The 20,283-nt window shown below is 39.4% G+C and overlaps 1 protein-coding gene across 1 annotated transcript in view; it reads left to right on the forward strand.

Annotated features, from left to right (window-relative positions):
* LOC144602149 (doublecortin domain-containing protein 1-like) overlaps nucleotides 1-20,283 on the forward strand; it is a 309,816-nt gene that overhangs the window by 101,455 nt on the left and 188,078 nt on the right. The window contains exons 9-10 of the mRNA XM_078414883.1: nucleotides 10,618-10,710; nucleotides 17,781-17,951. Of these exons, the coding sequence (XP_078271009.1) occupies nucleotides 10,618-10,710; nucleotides 17,781-17,951 (264 nt within the window). The remainder of the gene's footprint in view (nucleotides 1-10,617; nucleotides 10,711-17,780; nucleotides 17,952-20,283) is intronic.

Here is a 20,283-nt window from a genome sequence, read left to right on the forward strand (position 1 = left end):
CAAAAACCAATAATCAAATGTTATGGATTTTAATTATTGGGCGGTTTACTATGATTAACAACAAATTGATCAAATGTCTGACCCTGTACATCTGATCTCACATAATTTTTGAAAGCAGAAGGGAAATCCTCAATAGTTGAAATGCAAACCTTATTAAAATTATACATTTTCATCCCTCTGGTAATATTAATCTGATCATGATTGTAACATCTCTTTAATGTCCCAGTGATATGATATCAATATCAACAAATCTTGCCTCAGTGAACCATGTGTCTTTCTAATTTAAGAATACTTTAGATAACTTTCTACCATTAGTACATTAGGAGATAGAAACTATCTTTACAATGATATAACAGAAGTCCTGAGCGATGGCTCAAATAGGCTTGCACACACTCTGAAACATAATTCCTTTATACTATTTGAATAAAAATTAAGGCAGGCAGATTTTAAAAATAGATTGTTAATCTTTAATTATGAGAGATGGATAATTACCTTAGAAATTGCTGTCAATAATGGCAGCAAGCATTGTTAATACAGTTGCTCATTCCTTTGTCTTTCTTTTGAGAGGATGTGTTTATGCATTTTAATGTACTGGACTGTATTGATCCACAGAATGGTTTCAGCAAACAGCAAAAAATGTTTGGTCCATCATATCCATTCTGGCTCTCTACTGGAACAACTCACTAATTTCACCCATTGCTTCTTTCTCCAGAGCCTTCCAATTTTTTTCCAAAACATATTTATTGATTTTCACAAGGATCCTGTTTCCAGATTGCAACACTGTTGCATAAAATAGCTTTCTTATCAACCTTGATTTTCTTCCCCTCCACTATATACCTGCAGCTTCGTTGTGTCATAGAATTATACAGTGTGGAAACGCTCTTTGGCCCAACTTGTTCAGGCCGACCAAATTACCTAATCGAGCTAGTCCCACGTCTGCTTCTGGCCCATATCCCTGCAAACCTTCCGTATCCATGTATCTTTTATAATAGACAATAGACCATAGGTGCAGGAATAGGCCATTCGGCCATTCCAGCCAGCACCGCCATTCACTGTGTACATAGCTTTCCATCCGCAATCAGTACCCCGTTCCTGCCTTCTCCCCATATCCTTTGACTCCGCTATCTTTAAGAGCTCTATCTAGCTCTCTCTTTAAAGCATCCAGAAAATTGGACTCCATTGCCTTCTAAGGCAGGGAATTCCACAGATTTACAACTCTGAGTGAAAAAGCTTTTCCTCATCTCCATTCTAAATCGCCTACCCCTCCTTATTCTTAAACGGTGGCCCCTGGTTCTGGACTCCCCCAACATTGGGAACATGTTTCCTGCCTCTAACATGTCCAATCCCTTAATAATCTTATATGTTTCAATAAGATCCCCTCTCATCCTTTTAAATTCCAGTGTATACAAGCCGAGTCACTCCAGTCTTTCAACATACGACAGTCCCGCCATCCCGGGAATTACCTCGTGAACCTATGCTGCACTCCCTCAATAGCAAGAATGTCCTTCCTCAAGTTTGGAGACCAAAACTGCACACAATACTCCAGGTGTGGTCTCACTAGGGCCCTGTACAACTGCAGAAGGACCTATTTGCTCTTATACTCAACTCCTCTTGTTATGAAGGCCAACATGCCATTAGCTTTCTCCACTGCCTGCTGTACCTGCATATTTACTTCAGTGACTGATGAACAAGGACACCCAGATCTCGTTGTACTTCCCCTTTTCCTAACTTGACATCATTCAGCTAATAATCTGCTTTCCTGTTCTTGCCACCATAGTGGATAACCTCACACTTATCCACATTAAACTGCATCTGCCAAGCATCTGCCCATTCATACAACCAGTCCAAGTCACCCTGCATCCTCATAGCATCCTCCTCACAGTTCACGCTGCCACCCAGCTTTGTGTCATCTGCAAATTTGCTAATGTTACTTTTAATCTCTTCATCTAAGTCATTAATGTGTACTGTAAATAGCTGCGGTCCCAGCACCAAGCCTTTTAAATGTTATAATTGTACCCACCTCTACCACTTCCTCTGGCAGCTTGTTCCACCGTCTGTGTGAAAACGATGTCCCTCTATGATGTTTTTAAATATAATATCATCCAAGATCCTCACCACCTTGGCCACGCTCTCATCTCACTGCTACCATTCACCATGACCCTGAGTTGTATGTTACTTATCTAACTTCATATCCATGTACAGGTGCTCCTCAGCTTATGATGGGGTTCCGTTCCGAGAAACCCATTGGAAACTGAAAATATTGTAAGCCGAAATGCATTGAATACGCGCGATCACATGGCCAGAAGCGAGCGGCGGCTTGCTACAGGTCACTGCCGTTTGTACCATCGCAAAGTCAAACTATCGCAAGTCGAAGCATCGTAAGCCGGGGAACACCTGTAATCAATGTTCTTTTTGTGCCATGTTATTAAATATTACTGGCAAGTCTGTTATGTGGCATCATATCAAAAGCCCAATGAAACTCCTTATACATCCCATTATCTGTATTCTCATCAAAATTCTATCAAATTGATTAAACATGATCTGCCTTCACAAATCCTGGTCTCCTTGGGGGTGATCCACTTTCCTCCACGTGATCTTAAATACTATTCAAGACCAATGTTTCTGAAAGCTTTCCCACCGCTGTTTTTAGTTTAGTTTAGAGACACAGCACGGAACCAGGCCCTTCGGCCCACTGAGTCCGTGCCGACCAGTGATATCCATACGCTAACACTATCCTGCACACACTTGGGACAATTTACAATTTTACCAAGCCAATTAGCCTACAAATCTATATGTCTTTGGAGTGTAGGAGAAAACCGAAGTTCTCGGAGAAAACCCACGCAGGTCGTGAGGAGAATGTACAAACTCCATACAGACAGCACCCTTGGTCAGGATTGAACCCAGGACTCTGGCGCTGTAAGGCAGCAACTCTATCACTGTGCCACCCTCTGCCACTGTTTTCAATGTTACCTTATTGTCACATGCACCCAGGTACCGTGAAATTCTTTTTTTGCATACAGTTCAGTAATAATCTTCCTGTACAAAGGCACAATCATACTTAAGTACAAGAGTGTAAGGAGCGTTGATTCCACTGAGGCAGTGCACTGAAGTCACCATGTTTTCGGCACCATCAAGTTAAAAGTTGTTTAAGATGTGGAGTCTTAACTATTTGCAGTATATCTTATTGCTTCTGCTTCACATCTTTACCAGTTCATCCAATGGGTGACTACAGTTTTGAATTCCTGCTGAGCTTTTCCATATGCTTTGGTGGTGTGCATGTTTATTCCCAGAGAGGTAGAAGTTCTTTAGGTCATTTCTATACCAGAGTATGGAGACAGTTGCTGGGAATGAACCCTCGGCCTTTCTCTGACAATCTTGTTTGTTAATTAAACCTTGCGTGGTGCATTTGCCCAAATGGATGATTTTGTTGGAGCTGGTCAGTTTGTTTAGTTCAACTTGTATTATATTAAACAGATTGGATAATCAATGTATTAAAACTAATCAAACTTGGGCTCAATATGTTTGCTCCATTTTAAATTTGATTCAAACATAACTAAAAATATATTTTGAGAAATTCAAATACTATGTCTCTTTTTTAAATTTTACAAAATGATAAGTGTTTTAGTCTATCTTACATGACACGTGGCGATCTTTAATGTGATCACTGGGCTTGTTGTTACCGATATCCTATAGTGAATGCATCTTTTCTTCACATTATTCCCAATGGCAAACTTAAATTAGGAATCTATCTTCAGACAGAAATCCATCATACCATTGTCCATTCTTACATTGTATCACCTGAAAAGGTTTTCTTTCCAGATTTTCATTGGATTCCGAGCATCATAATAGAATTTGATAAAACATGCACTAAATCCATTATTTTTAATTAAAAATAAATCTTCAGTCATGAGACCTTCAAAATTCTGAAAATGATGTATTGTTTAGTTTAGTTTAAAAATACAGCATGGAAATAGGCCCTTTGTGCACACCAACCTTCAATCACCAATTCACAGTAGTTCTATGTTATTCCATTTTCTCAACCACTCCCTACACACTAAGGGAAACCACAGAGAGGCCAATTAACCTACAAATCTGCCTGTATTTGGGATGTGGGAGGAAACCAGAGCACCCCGAGAAAACCCACGCAGTCACCGGGAGAATGTGCAAACTCCACGCAGACAGCATCCGAGGTCAGGATCGAACTCAGATCTCTGGCACTGTGAGGCAGCAGCCTTACCAGCAGCACCAACGTGCTGTCCTCAATGTACCTTAAAAACAGGTACAGTAATTGTATACATCATGCATGAGTGTTCTAATTAATTGTATACGAGTGATAACAGCTACACATTATTAGCAAATGATGGAGTCAATGCTTTTAACATGAATGTTTCTTGAAGGTAAGTTCACTGCTTAAGAAGAAAATTGTAGTTAAACATCAAACGATGCTCGGATAGCAGCACTTTTCATTTCAGTTAGTATGGCTACAGTACCTTAGACAGCTCTGACCGAATAATAAGGCAACCATGTAAAACAATAGAAGCCAGGATTTGTCTATTTGAAATTTAAAAAATATATAAAATGCTGGAAATATTAAGCAGCTCAGTGCAGAGGAAAACAGAGTTCACATTTCAGACTAATATCCTTTCAGCAGAATCAGAAGCAGTGGGACGCGAGCAGCTTTTAGGATGGCAGAGAGGCGGAGTGGTAGAGTTGCTGCCTTACAGTGTCAGAGACCCAGGTTCGATCCTGATTACGGGTGCTTTCTGTAGGGGGTTTGTCCCTGTGATCGCATGGGTTTTCTCCGGGTGCTCTAGATTTCTCCCACATTCCAAAGATGCACAGATTTGTAGGTTAATTGGCTTCTGTAAAATTGTAAATTGTCCTATGTATGTAGGATAGTGCTAATGTACGGGGTGATCGCTGGTCGGCACAGACTCTGGGCTGAAAGGCCTGTTCCTGCACTGTATCTCTAAAGTCTAAAGTAAAGACACAAAGTGCTAGAGTAACTCAGAGGATCAGGCAGTATCTCTGGAGAACATAGATAGGTGACGTTTTGGGTCAGGACCCTTCTTTAGACAGCCCAACCCGAAACGTCACATCCATATTTTCCAGGGATGCTGCCTGACCCACTGAGTTACTCCAGCACTTTGTGTTCTTTTGTGTAAACCAGCATCTGCAGTTCCTTGTTTCTACATGAGCAGATTTTAGGTGGGTAGAGAACCAAAAAAAAGGGAGACATCAGTATTTATAAGGATGGTGAGAACATTGTTAATGGTACATGGCAAAATAAGGTGGTGATAATAAGACATTTGCCTCTCATCCACACAAATCTAGACAGAGGATGTTCCTTCAGTCTAAGTGAAGGAGAATCAGAGTTAATGGGTCTTGGAATTACATTACGCTGCCACTGCAACAATTTAACATTAGTACCAAAGGAAACCTATTCTTAAAGTTCAAAGGCAGGTGCAGCTGACATTTACCAACCTGCTAAGTGGAGTATTGAAGTAATGTATGAAAGGTAAAATTGCTGGAAAATAAATAACCAAGTGAGATTAGTAATGTGAAAAGGCCTGAAATTAAAGCATTATGCTGGCATAACAGCATTTGAACAAATTAGGACCAAACTAGTTATGGAGGTATAAAAATTCAAAGTAGTAATGATCTTACAGAATATCTTTTATGCCCTGTAAAATTTCATTTGGTATAATAAAACAAAAGCTATATTAAAGTATAATTCTAATTTTTTTTTTTTTATCATGGGAAGAAAGTATTGGTCCAATTTACATGGACATCTTGTGAGGCCTTTGGAATAAAGGTTTTCCAATTGTAACACTAAAGGATAAAACTTTGCTTAGTATAACTTGGATTATATCCTTCCCTGAGTTATTGTTGGGTGCTGAGAATGCATGATTAATTTCAAATAAGTCTTTGGAAGGTTTTAAATGAAAACCAGGAAATGCAATAATAGAAATCTGAAAGCCTCTGTTATTGCCTGTGGACAAACACGTGTTCAGTAGAGGCTCATTTCATCTCTCTCTCTCTCTCCCTCTCTCCCTTTTTCTTTCTTTCTCTCTCTCAGTTGTCTGGATTCTTATGAAATAAAACATCACTCGGCATCAAGGAGATTACACTTCAGTGCCGACTGTATTCTGTTAGAGGGAAATAAAGTTCTTTAGTGAACACCTGCCATGGTGTCAATAGAGAGGCTGTGAACTGAAATCACACCAAGCAGAAGAAGCTGATGAAGGGGTACAGGTTTTCATGCTGCTAGCAGTCAGAATTTAAAGGGAGAATTGCTATTATAAAGCAGAGTTCATCAAAAGACGCACTGGCAGACCAAAATTACACCTGGTGTTATGCAGGAGCTAGGCTTTGTTCATGACCATTAGTCATTTTGCTTCATGATTCTTCAATATATGCTCTGCCACTTGCTTCTTTCTATATGAGACTTCAGTCGGCTTTGATACTTTCACTTTGGTGGCAGGAAGCTGATTTTAAGCTCTGAAGTTTTTTTTCTTCCCTTTTCTGCGCATTTTGCTTTCCAGGTACAGACTTCAAGGTTAGACTGCAGGTAGGCTTCAATAGACACTTACAATTGCTAATTCATTCCTCTTCATGCCGCAGAGAATATGTTTACCAAAAGTCTCTTCTCAGCAAAATATTTGACAATGATTTTGTACAGCATTAAATGCTTTTCTGCAATATTTTAATCCAGGCTTTGCAAGTTATTTTTGAGAAATTAGTCCCACTGTTGGACTGGTTTAAAAAAAAGAAATACTTAGTGTGGACATGAAGCATTCTTCTGCATCTGAGCTGATATTCTAGGTTCAGTGGGAACATATCTAATTCATTAAATTAACACGATGTTTTGAGTGAAATATGCAAATTTGCCAATATGATTTAAATAATATTTCTAAGGCTGGGGATTACAGACTGTTTGGTTCAAGATGTCAAACTGAAGGGAAAGGGTTTTGAATTGGTCTTATGGTAAGCAGATTAAGGATCTATTTGACCATTTATAAGCTATGACTTGAAGTAGTATTTAAAATATAGTTTTGATATTCTGCATGAGAATATCATATCGAAAGAAGCAATTGGCAGAGCATAAATAAACAAAAAAATCTAATGCTGTAATTGTTGAAGTAAATGGTGATACCTCAATGCAGAATTAAAGTCCTGGATTGCTTCTTACATTATAGCTGAGTGCCAGCGGAAAGCTGAGGGAGTCAGGGTACTGTATTTGGATCAGAGCCTTTGATGTCCCAGGCTGCTGATTGTACCCATCACTGCAGAAAGATTTTAGTCAAAAGAATCAATCCATTGCTGCCTATCGATTGAAAACATCACAGCTGCTTCTCATAAGTGAAGGAGAAGGGCTGGTTTCTATGGGGCAGGAATTACTTTTCGATTGCCAGTGTCTGGGTGTTGGTCCTCTCATTTGCCGTGCTACCTTTTCTGATCAATACCAAATCATCCACTGGGTAGTAATTAGCTTTTAGAGAAGCACTCAACAAAGATCTGTGGTGACTCTGATAGACTTCACCAGAAAAGGTCAGGCAAAATCAGCAGTGAACTAGAAGGTGATGGATAAAGAAAAAGACCCCTTGCCTGAGAAGTACTTAGCTCTTTTTTAATTACTGTAATTTTCAACAAAAGTAGGAGAGTGAGATGATGAAGTACAGCACTTTCCTCCCTGCTGTTCCTGATGAGGCTTGATAGGCCTCAAAATTACGCATTGGCTCTCGTTGATTTCTCCCAGTGTTTAGTACTAATAACCTGTAGGGTCTTTTTTCTCTCTACCTCTCAGTCCTAGTGTCACTGCAGTAATTACACTGTGTGAAATCTGCACTGCAATCACAGCTGCCAACTCTAAGCTTCACAAACTAGGTCAGACTTTATACTACAGAGGGAAAAAACAAGAGCGACAGACAAGACAGAAAGGAGAGGAGTTGGGTTTAGTTCAGAATTATCGTTTTAGGAACAGAAATCACCAGACTATACGTCGTTAAATGAAAATCTATTATGTAATCTTTTTAATGAATTTCTCTTTAAGCTTTTATTTTCACTTGCCCAACTTCCATTCAAATGTATTCTCGGGGTTTATTCAGCTATGTGAAAATCTACCATTCTTTTTGTTTGGTATTTTCTGAGAAATAAATTAAACTTTCTTTCTTTCCCAGTTTTGCAAAAAATATACATCATTAGCTACAACAGTAATGCTAATAACGTGAAACAAAATAGACATTATTCCAATTCGATCAAATTGCTTCCTAGACTTGATTTCTTCGACACCATTGTTGCAGATTTTTGCATATTGGGTTTTAGGATGACTATGTAACAGCAAAATAGTCAGCCTCAAGAGAGGCGTCGTTCCATTTCTCCTCTATTTTACTGCATCTGCATCTGGCTGATTGTACCCTTTGGTTTGAAGCTGGAGGAGTGGTAACAACATTATAAAATAGACTGTTCTAAAGTAGAAAGAGAGGAATCATTGCTCCGAGAATGAAAATTGAGTTGGGTTACTCTCATGAGTTTAATAAGGCATTTGTCCTAATAGGTTATTAAGCAAGTTGAATAATTCTGTAAGATTAACCATATGTAGGCTCTGCTTTTTGTTGTAAAGTATGAAACATTTAACTTTAAAAGCCTCTACTTCAGCATAGATCATTTTGTTATTAATGTTCTCTCAGTAGCGTGCCAGAATTACTCTCCAGTCTGTAAATAGATGAGCAGTGGCCCTATGATTAGCATTGCTGAAAGTCATAAGCAAGAGCGTAAAAGATGATTCTGCCTTGTTGCTCCAGTGGGACATACACTTTATATTTGAAACTTTCCAACAGCCCATCAGACATTGTGCATTTACACTGAACGGTAATCGATTCGGCCAGCAACTATTGAAAGTGAACTGTCAAACTTCTCCATTAGGCTCTGTTATTGTTGATATCACACTCCAAGGTTTGGGTCATTAATGCTGTTTATACAGTATTTCAATAAAGCATTTTATTACATGAGCATGATGTATATTTCTTTTAAGTGAATCGCTTGCTATTATAAGCATATCTGGTTATTTTGATGATGAAGTGTAGATTTCAGCCTGAGGAAGGGAACGTAGTGTTAGCGGTAAGTAGTTGTAAAGGCACACCTAAAGTCACTGGCTCACATTTCAACAGAATATCTTCTGTGTAAATAACAAAAAATGGTTGAGCACTGTGTATGATGGTGGCAAGGGTTTTTTTGGGGTGGGGGAAACTCTAATCGGTCGTTTCTCTTTCCCATACATAAACTCCAGCCAGTACCCGATAGAAACAAAAGGTCCTCTCCCACTGCCTGAATATAGTGACACTCATTCTAAGAGGAGTGGGGCAGCTTTTTGTAAGCACACTGCTTCAGACAAACAATAGCACACATTGAGTTATTGACTTGTTTATATATGGGTCTCTTTTCACTAACTAAATCTGACTCCCACAGTCTGGACAAATGATTGATTTCGCCGGTAGAATGGGAAGCCCTATGCGTTTAACTCAAGAGTGTAAACTGTTTCTTCCCCATTTGTACACAGTGAATAGAAGCTTATTAAAATGCACTTTCCAAAGATACCTGCAGCTGGCCATTATGACTGTGTTCTGTATATATAAATAAGTAATTTGTCCCAGCCTTTTGTATGGCAAGAGGGCATTGGAGTTTCATGTGGGTAGATATGAATGCTAGCATAATCAGTCTTTCATTCGATTGTGGCTGTTAATGTAAATGTATACATGATATGAAGTTCTTTTTCAAACAATTACATTCATATTACCTAACCGAAAGAAAATGAATTCCTTTGCCAAATTGTGTATCACGAGGCAAATCCATTGAATTTCATGCTCACACCGATGAGTGAGTCCCAGCAACATAAACCGTATCAGAGCATCATCCATTGAACACAAAATACTATTATGGTTTGATGTAGCATAAAAACTGTTTGGTTTCTAAATAAATAAGAATGGCTCTGGCTAGTCCTTGCAGCCATATGGATCTGTATATAGCAAATAAAATTCACCTTAGAGGAAGGAAATTTTTAGAGCGGAAACCTGTTGTATAAAGAATTTACTTTTTAATGTAGATCTCATAATGAAGGAAATAGAATAGCATTTTAGGAGCTTTTTAGATTTTGTTTGCTTTATGATTTCAATTACTCTCCATTCTTCAGTCCATGCTCAATTAAATGTTGAACTTTGTAATCATGCAAACATTGTGCAAATATTTATTTTGCGATTTATTTCAATGTTTATACATTATCGGGAATTTAAAAGTCATTTTATTATCATGGGTTTTAAAGGTTAAAAATAGTAGCATGCTCATCATGACCGAATCCTTGGGAACAGACTGTAGAAATAATCAAAGAAAATCACCTGTGCACTAATCATTTTGTATTTGAAGATAATTGCCACAGTGGCAAATTTATAGAAAAAAGATAAATTATTTCTGAATTTTTCAAGGGCTATCACCAGAATTTATTTAGTGTGACAACATAAGTAAACTTACTAGGGGTAACTAAAACAAATATGATAAAGAGAATGTATCTAATTTTCAGGAAATAGCTAAATATAAAATGTTAACATATTCTTTTCTTTTTAGGTATATCATGCCTTGAATGGATGCACAGGAAAGGTCACACACAAAAGCCTCCTCTCTATGACTACAGGAGAACTGTATAAAATAAGTGAAAATGTGAGAACTTTGTTTTATTGCTCTTCTATTAAACAAAGTAGAAAGTCATCGAGTGGGGAAGGGGCAAAGAAGGAAACATCTGGAAAAAGATGTAGCTTTGTCACACAAAGGAGAATCTGATTTTTGTAGTGCATCTTTCCTAATTCTGAAGAAATTGTATGGCACATGAAACCCAGAAGAACATGGAGCTGGGCTTGTGGTTAACTCGAGGTTATTTGCAAGAGAGTTGGGGGGAGGTGGCTGGGTGTGAGCTGAGCTTTTCATGTGGCTGGCTGCCTTTGCACACAAACAAATTGAAATATGAACAGAGCTAGTTTTGTGGGGTCATGAAAGGCCAAGTTTTGTCTTTAACTCTATTCAGATAGCTTTAAGTTTGTGGAGGCTGGTGGGGGTGGGGAAGATTCAGTCAGAAAGAGAATTCTTGATATTGTAGTTTATCGCCATTCAGCTGAGCTAATAGCTGGAGTTTACCAGGGAGGAAGTAATACAATCTCACACAAAAACAATAACCAGGTGCAACATTAAGTCAATTGCATCAATAATTAATTGAATATTTCATAATTTACATGATCACATATTTATAAAATTGGAGTACAGGAACTATTATTTTTCCTTTAAAACAAATCTAATTTGTTTGTGTTTTATATTGTTTTTGGTTTTACTTGCAAGCATCTCAGCAACCCAGAATGAAATAATTTGGAATCTTACAGTTTGTCAAAATGATATTCAAGGGCTTCTTAAAAAGAGTATGTGAGGTTTGAACAGTAACACGTTTAAATGTTATAAAACGAAACACGAGAAAGGATTGAGCAAGTAACGAGCATTTTTCTGTTATTGGGGATTAATTCTGAATAGTATATGGCACAACCATGAGAAATATAAAACGCTGTCTGTGAAACAATAGATGTAAATACTTAATGCGTGGATCTGAAATTCTGCTCAAAACTAACTTAGCAGACTTGTTAGACCATTTAATGAATGTAGGGCACTTCCAGACATTCTGGGCTTTTGCACTGATATCACACTGTAACATTAAGGGCTGAGCACTTCATGTCTTTGCAATTTAGTTTAATTATTCAATTATATAAGTAAATTAAAACAAAGATAACCAAACAAACACAGCAATTTACCTCCTGGGCTTCGATTTAAGGGTTTTTAGAAATATTCAACAGAATTTTGGTCTTGTATTAAACAGGTAATAAAGGTTATCAGGCTTGTGAACTGTTCTTTCATAATCTAGGGTACTGTCAGATTCACCTCCACTCCATTGTGGACATTGGACAGAGCTACATCCTGCACCCTGTATCTAACCCTTTGGTCTATCTAGAAGCAATGACTACAGATACTGGTTTACCAAGAAAGACACAAAGTGCTAGAGTAACAGCATTTCAGGCAGCATCTCTGGAGAACATGGATGCATGATGTCTTGAGTTGCAACCCTTCCTCAGACTGATTGTGCTGGGGGGGGGGGTGGGGGGGGGGGGGGGGGTGGGGTGTGCAGAAAGCCGGTAGAGAGCTTGGGCAGGACAAAGCCTTGCAAGTGATAGGTGGATACTAGTGAGGGAGATTTTTTGATAGGCTGATGGTTGGACAAAAGCCAGAGATGAAAAGGTAAGGATTGAAAAGTTGTGAGCTGTGAAGCCGGAGAATGGAATATAATGGAGGGGGGGGGGGGAGAAATAGGTGCGAGTCCAGATGGGGGTACGTCAATAATAAACATAAACTTAAACCTAAACTTAATAGCTTGTGGAGGTTCAAGTGATGGGATTTACATTGTTTTGCTTGTGATGACCTTTTACCTCAAGGAGAGACAAACAGCATTGAAAACTTGTTTTTTAAAAATTAATCTAAAAGGTGATCTTCTGAATTATTAAATGTCTTTGTAGGTAGTGCACTTGCATATCTTTTTGATAAACTGAACATGTTATGTTATGCCTGCAATAAAAATTGGAAAACTATCACACGATTAATATTTTAAACACAAAATTAACAATCTAAAATTCTGTTTAAAATTCATATGCATCATCAATTATTCCACTTATAAGAGTTACAATATGTTCATTTAAATATGTTTTAAATATTTTGTAAACAGAGAAAAATAGAGTGACATCATGCAATGAAATATTTAGTTTACTTTCTGAGTTCTGAGGCTATAATCGTATTTCGTAAAATGATCCATTTTTTAAAAGATGCATTGTCAAGGTATTATGACTTTTTTTAATGAACTGACAATCTTAAACACAGCAATTTAAGTGCTAGTGCTGTGACTGATGATGCATGATACAAAGTACAAGTGCTGTGAATAGAACTCATCTGATTTCAACCACGCATTAGAATTACAGAGACATACTAATAGGAACCATGCCCTCAGCCCAATGTCCATGCAGGCCAAGATGCCCCATTTATGTTAGTCCTACCTGCCTGCATTTGGTCCATATCCCCCTAAACCTTTCCTGTCCATGCACCCATCCAAATGTATTATAGATACTTCTTAGATCACATACTGAACATCCTGGAACAAAGCAAAACTCCCAACAAAATGCTTCAGACCCAACTAGGGGTGCCAACTATGGCACTCCCAAATATGGGACAAGGTGATGTTACCGCCCCGCACCCCACGTGACCTCACCCTGCCAGCAGCCACGTCCTCCCGCCCCACCAATAGCGGCCGCCCGGGCCAGGAGGCGGGTTGCTAAGCAACCTGCGATAGGCGGTGCCCGGGCCTCCGGGCCTACACCGTTCGGACGTACATCGTCCGGCACAGGTAGGCACAGATTTTAACCAGCATCTGCAGTTTTTTTCCTACAGCATCCGGGCCTACAGCGCCCCCGGGCCTAATACAGGGCAAGAGCGGTCCCGTATGGGGCAAGCCAACTTAGCTCAAAATACGGGATGTCCTGGCTAATATGGAACCCTAGACCCAATGCTAGATCGGTACGCCCAAGAGTACAGATGTGATGATTTTTTTTCACTTCATTTTCCATACTGAGCATTCCTAATTAAGATTAGTGTAAATAAAAGGATGGTGGTTGTAGGGTCAGGCCCACAAGGAACTGGATTCAATGTCTCCAAGCTCTCTGGACATTTGCAGCTTGCACGAGCTGGATTTGAACCAAGAACATCGTGCTTGAAAACGATGGCGACAGAATTGATTTTTAGAGGCTTGAGCTGCCCACCAAACACATGAATGGTGGGACACACACCCAGAATGGTTGAAACCCCAGTTATATAGGTGCAGGGAGCAGAGTGGGTAAGGGAAGCCCAGATGGTTGGTCAATCCACGAATATGAGGGACATTCAGCACCTGGGTAAATGCCACAATTCTCGTACGAAGCCCCCTGGCTGTCAGGAGGGTGACAGAATTTGATGTCAACGATAGGAGGTCACAGGTAAGGGAAGTTGTGAATACTTGTTCACAGGGATGTAGGGACACTGGGAGTGATATGAGTACTTGGGTGAGTGAGCCTGGGCCAAGCAAAATCTTGTGAAGTTTCAAACTTAAGATCGGAACTCATACAATAATTACTTGAAACTATGGTACCAGGACTTGACGGACCAAGTTACAGGGAGATAGACACAAAGTGCTGGAGTAACTCAGCGGGTCAGGCAGCATCTCTAGAGAGAAGGAATGGGTGACGTTTCAGGTCTCATTTCTTCCCTCTAGAGATGTTGCCTGACCCGCTGAGTTACTCCAGCATTTTGTGTTGACCTTCGATTTAAACCAGCATCTACAGTTTTTTTCCTATACAAGTAACAGGGAGAGTTGGGAAGGCTGGGACTTTGGTCCTTGGAATGTAAGAGACTGAGGAGTGATCTTACAGAGGTGTTTAAGGTCACGAGGGGCATAGATAGGGTGAATGCACAGTTTTTTTTTCTGGGGTAATGGGATCACAAACTAGAGGGCATAGGTTTAAGGTGAGAGGGGAACGATTTAATAGGAACCGGAGAGACAACCTTTTCCACACAGAGGGTGAGTGAGAATATGGAATGAGCTGCCAGAGGGAGTGGTTGTGGCAGGCACGATAAAAACATTTGAAAAATATTTTGACAGGTGCATGGGTTGGAAAAGATTAGAGGGATATGGATCAACTGCGGACACTGATGTAGCTGGGCATTCTGGTCGGCATGGATGAGTTGGGCTGAAGGGCTTGTTTCCGTGTTATATGATTCCAAGACTCTGTGGTGAAGAGGAAGAATGTTTCACATTCTTTGATTTTTAGCCAGGTCATATACAAAATGACGGCATAGAAATTCAAATCCTGATTTTATCAGCGACAATGGCTAAAGATCACTTGTGTAGAGTGTTGCCTGTGTGATCACAAAGTTTTCGGCATATAATTGCATTAAGAAATATATGTTTAGAGTGATGACTATGGCGTTGATCAAGCTGACCTCGGTGTTCTGAATGTCCTGAAGACTTGTTAGACAAATCTTGACGTCACTCCACACTTATGACACGTAGATGGTGAAAGGCTTCGGGATATCCGGAAGTGAAGTTTCACTGCAAGATATTCAGCCTGACTGGCTCTTAGTGCCAGAGATTTATGTGGCCCATTTAAATTTCTGCTCAGTGGGGACATCAATTATGTTAATGGCGGAGAACTTATTATAATTACGGTTAAGGTGACTGAAATGTCACCTATCCAGGTTCTCCAGAGATGCTGGCTGACCTGTTGAGTTGCTCCAGTATTTTATGTCCTTTTGTGGAGAATATCATTGCCTGGCACTTCTCTTATTTGATTGTTACTTGCCATCTATTATCTGATGTCTAAAAATTACATGCAGGCGTGCACAGCTTCATTTGGGAATGGAAATGAAAATTGTACAATCATCACTGAACATCTGAAGAAGCGTCTCGATCCGAGACGTCACCCATTCCCTCTCTCCTGAGATGCTGCCTGACCTGCTGAGTTACTCCAGCATTTTGTGAAATAAATCAAACATCTCCTCTTTCATCTTTAAAATGGAAGGAAGGTCATTAATGAAATAGATGAATCATCTTGTGACACTGTCCTGACAAACTCCCGCAGGGATGTTCAACTTCCAACAACCACAACCTTCATTTCTTGTTTAAGATGCAATCCGAACCATTGGAGTGGTGATGCCGATTGACTTTAGTTTCACCAGGATCACATTCACAATAATACTTTATTAGCCAAGCATGTTTTGCAACATGCCATACAGTCATAACAATAACATACAGGCAAACTTCATTTGCCATACAGTCATAACAATAAAAAGCAACAGGACGCACAAAATACATTTTAACATGAACATCCACCACAGTGAGGAATCATTCCATCACAGTGAGGAATCCTCCACATTCCTCACTGTGATGGAAGGCGAAAGAAAAAGCTCAATCTCTCCCTTCTTTGTCCTCCAGCGGTCGGAGACCTCTCACCTTCCGTTGACGAGACGATCTTGACTCCAGTAACCAGCGCCAGGCCTCCCAAGTCGGGGCGATCAAGCTCCTACATCGGGGAAGGTTCTCAACCCCCCCATGCCGGGCGATCTTGCCGTGCTGTCAAGGGCAATCATTCTCCACGCACTCTTGGAACTAATTTCTTTGGTCTGTGTTTGGATCATGTTTGCAATGAGTTCTGGAATTGAGTCTTCTTGCGTTTGAGGCAGCAGAGGTTATGAAGCTGCTTCTGCTTCTGCTGTCTCTGTTTGTTGTCGTTCGCCTGACTGAGGTCAGTTGACAGGGCTCACCACGGGGCGGTCGACAACGTGAGCCCCTGGAATTGAGTGGTCCTTGAGAATGCCAAATTTAGCAGTAGTGAACAGGTCATTGAAAAGTAAATCCCCATGATTGTATCAAATGCCCTACCCCTGCATCCATTTTCCAAATTCTTGAAATATATTTTCTTCCCGGAAGTCACTAGTAGAAGGCCAAGGATGCACAAGTCTGTCGTTATCTTTGTGAAAATGGTCGCAATGATCTTGACGTTTATCCAAAATGCTTATTTTTTAACAATCTAATGACAACTACAGAATGAATGGATGATATGACACCAATTGTGTTAATATCTCTAAATGTACAACTGCAAAATACAAATTAACTCATTACATTTTATGGAATAAAAAGTCACTTCAAGACTCAAATGTTTAACTCTGCAACATGAGCATCAAAGACCGTTCTGAAATTACATTTTGTAAATAATTCCAAACAGCAAAATATGATGATGTTGTGATGTTGTGTAAATCATGTTCTGACTTATGATGTTGTTTTTAAAATAATATTTTGTTAGGTATTATGGGGAGGCACAATAAGCATTGGCTTCTGCCCACCCCTTTTTTTTCGGTCAGAAAATATCATGTGTGATTATATTGTTTTATTTTTGATACAATGATTTCGCACTATTTAACTTTCACAACTGTATGGTCAACCTGGAAAATAAATACATAAAAAAAATATATATTACAATCTGAAGAAGGATCTCGACCCGAAACGTCACCCATTCCTTCTCTCCTGAGATGCTGCCTGACCCGCTGAGTTACTCCAGCATTTTGTGAATAAATACCTTCGATTTGTACCAGCATCTGCAGTTATTTTCTTATACTATATATATATATATATATATAATGAAAAAGATAATTAAATATATATATATATATTTAATTATCTCTTTTTCATTTATGATTTAATGAAATCAATTTGGATCGCTCATATTGAATGTAGCAGACATTAAAATATGAATACATAGAATATTTGTGCGACTGATATATCACAAATTAATGAGAGATGGAGTCAAAAGGAGTCTACCTAAGGGAAACAGCCATATAATGCAAAAAAGGGTGCAAAATGCTGGAGTAATTTAGCAGGCAGCATCTCTGGAGAACAAAGATAGGTGATGGTTCGGGTCAGAACGCTTCTTCAGACTGAATCTGAAGTATATGTTATTCCCTGGAGCTCATGCGAACTTTGGAAGGTGTGAAAGTGTCAAAGGATTGTGTCAGGTTCAAGTTGTTTAAAACTTTCTCAACAAAATAGCATCTAAATAGTGCACTAGATGTGACTTCAATAATTACCCCTTTGTGAATGCATCTTACATTTTTAACCCCTTTAGCTGGACAACTTGATTGATGAACTGCGAGCCACTATCAAGAAGTACAATGCTCAGCTCAGCAAACTCAGCTCACAATTACAAGCTGAAAAGGGACATTGCAGTGGCTTTGTGACCCAGCACATTAAAAAGCTTCCAACAAACAGGACTCTCTCAAAGGGTCTGCAGATAAAAGTGAGTACCATTTATCTTGTTTTATTTATACATATATATAATCAGAAAGTTTCAGTTTCATAGAACATAGAAAAGTACAGAAGATAAACATAAAAAGCTGGAGTAACTCAGTGGGTCAGACATCTCTGGAGAAAAGGAATAGGTGACGTTTCAGGTCGAGAACCTTCTTTGACCTGAAACGTCACCCATTCCTTCTCTCCAGAGATGCTGCCCGTCCCGCTGAGTTACTCCAGCTTTTTGTGTCTATCATCGGTTTAATCCAGCATCTGCAGTTCCTTCCTACACATAGAAAAGTACACATATAAGAACGGGCCCTTCGGCCCACAATGCCTGTGCTGAACATGACAACATAATGTCTGTGGCGATCATGGTGGAGCAATGAGTATAAAGAGCAACGAAGTCATGATGCAGCTTTATTAGACTTTGGTTCGGCATTTGAAGTATTACATACAGTTCTGATCGCCCCATTAAAGGAAGGATGTGGAGACTTTGGAGTGATTGCTGAAGCAATTTACCAGGATGCTTACTGGGTTAGAGGATAGCTTTATGGAGACGTTGGATAGATGGGGATTGTTTTCTTTGGAACGTTGAAGTTAAACTTTTAACTTATGTCAGTGCATCTATCTCTGCAATTGTTTGAAGTCTCATTCATGTGTTTATCTCTATCACTGCCACTGCTGCGGATTCATGTTTATAAATTCACTCATTGTATCTGCAAATATCTATTAGCTTTTTAAATGGTTTAAAAAGATTGATAATTGGTGTGATATCATGTATGCAAATACAGGAAATATTTTAGAACACAGCAAGGTTCAAATTAAATAGTTTATTGTCATATGTACAAGCAAGGTGTGGTACATTATCTTGAATTACTGTTGTGAATTGTCAATGATTCTGGAGACTGCCTCCCACTGATTTAGACTTTGGGTGCATGAATGGTCTGCAGTACAAACTCTCTTGTGTAGGAAGGAACTGCAAATGCTGGTTTATACCAAAGCTAAACACAGAGTGCTGGAGTAACTCAGCGGGTCAGGCAGCATCTCTGGAGAAAAAAAGGATGGGTGATGTTTTGGGTCGGAAGAAGGACTCTGACCCGAAACATCACTCATCCTTTTTCTACAAGGATGCTGTCTGACCAGCTGAGTTACTCCAGCACTTAGTATCATCTCTTGGCTTGAATGGGCAGTTTTCGCCTGCCAGTGTAATTATTCACTGAGGCTGGGTATGAAATAAGGCCTTCAGGACAGAAAACCAGTGCAGTGCTTGAAAAGACTAATTTTCCTATAGTAACCCTTATTGCATTGCAACCATGACAATGTATTCCTTTTTCAATGTTTGAGCGCAATTGAATATTAATTGTACTCTATTCCTGGGAATCCATGACTTTCTGCATTATTTTTCTATTTCTGATGCTGCCATACTTGCAATTCAGTTACTGTTGAACCCTATCATTACTAGTGTCTTTGTTAGTTAACTGAGTTATAGCTGATTTAACATAGGTTAATGAGTTATTAACCGATTGTCCATTGAGTCCTGAGTCTAAATAATCACTGAGCTGCATAAAGTAATTCATCTATCTATCTACAAGCAGCAGCGTTCCCTAGTTGGTAGTGCTTGTCTCTAGGTCATGGGTTCAAGCCCCATTGCACATATGTCTCTTCAATATAGGAAGGCATTTCAATGCAGTAAGAAGATACTTCAGCATTCTCTGAGGCATTATTCCACAGACACCTGCACGGGTACATGTACATCAGTTGTGCACAATTATTCTGTGGAGAGAAGGCAAGATTTACAATCCAAATCACTTCCAAATGTTACACTCACAATTTGGTTTATTTTAATCACACATAGGTCGATACTGATAATTTAAATCAAACTCAAGACAGTTTTGGCTTTGCTTTTTTATTACCTCCATGTTGCTCCATTCACTGCTGCTGTGCTGCCTGCTCGTTCCTACTTTGTTGCCTTCTCATTTCTTTGAAGAAGGGTCCTGACCCAGAACGTCGTTTATCTATTTCTTTCACAGATGCTGCCTGACTTGTTGAGTTATTCCAGCACTTTGGGTCTTACGCAAGACTCCAGCGTCTGCAGTTCCTTGTATCTTCTCATTTCTCCTTGACTGCTACACTTTCTGCCTCCTCACCAATTTACTCACTGCCCCCATGCTGATTTATTCAATGTATCTTTGGCACTCTTTCCCACTTTTCTACACTGATGCTCTCGGGTATTATATCCCATTAACAGCAATAAACTTGTACCCACCAGTACTGAATCTATTTTTACAGCAATAGACAATAGACAATAGGTGCAGGAGTAGGCCAATCGAGCCAGC

The sequence above is a fragment of the Rhinoraja longicauda genome, chromosome 18, assembly GCF_053455715.1.
Source record: "Rhinoraja longicauda isolate Sanriku21f chromosome 18, sRhiLon1.1, whole genome shotgun sequence".
Taxonomy (NCBI): Eukaryota; Metazoa; Chordata; class Chondrichthyes; order Rajiformes; family Arhynchobatidae; genus Rhinoraja; species Rhinoraja longicauda.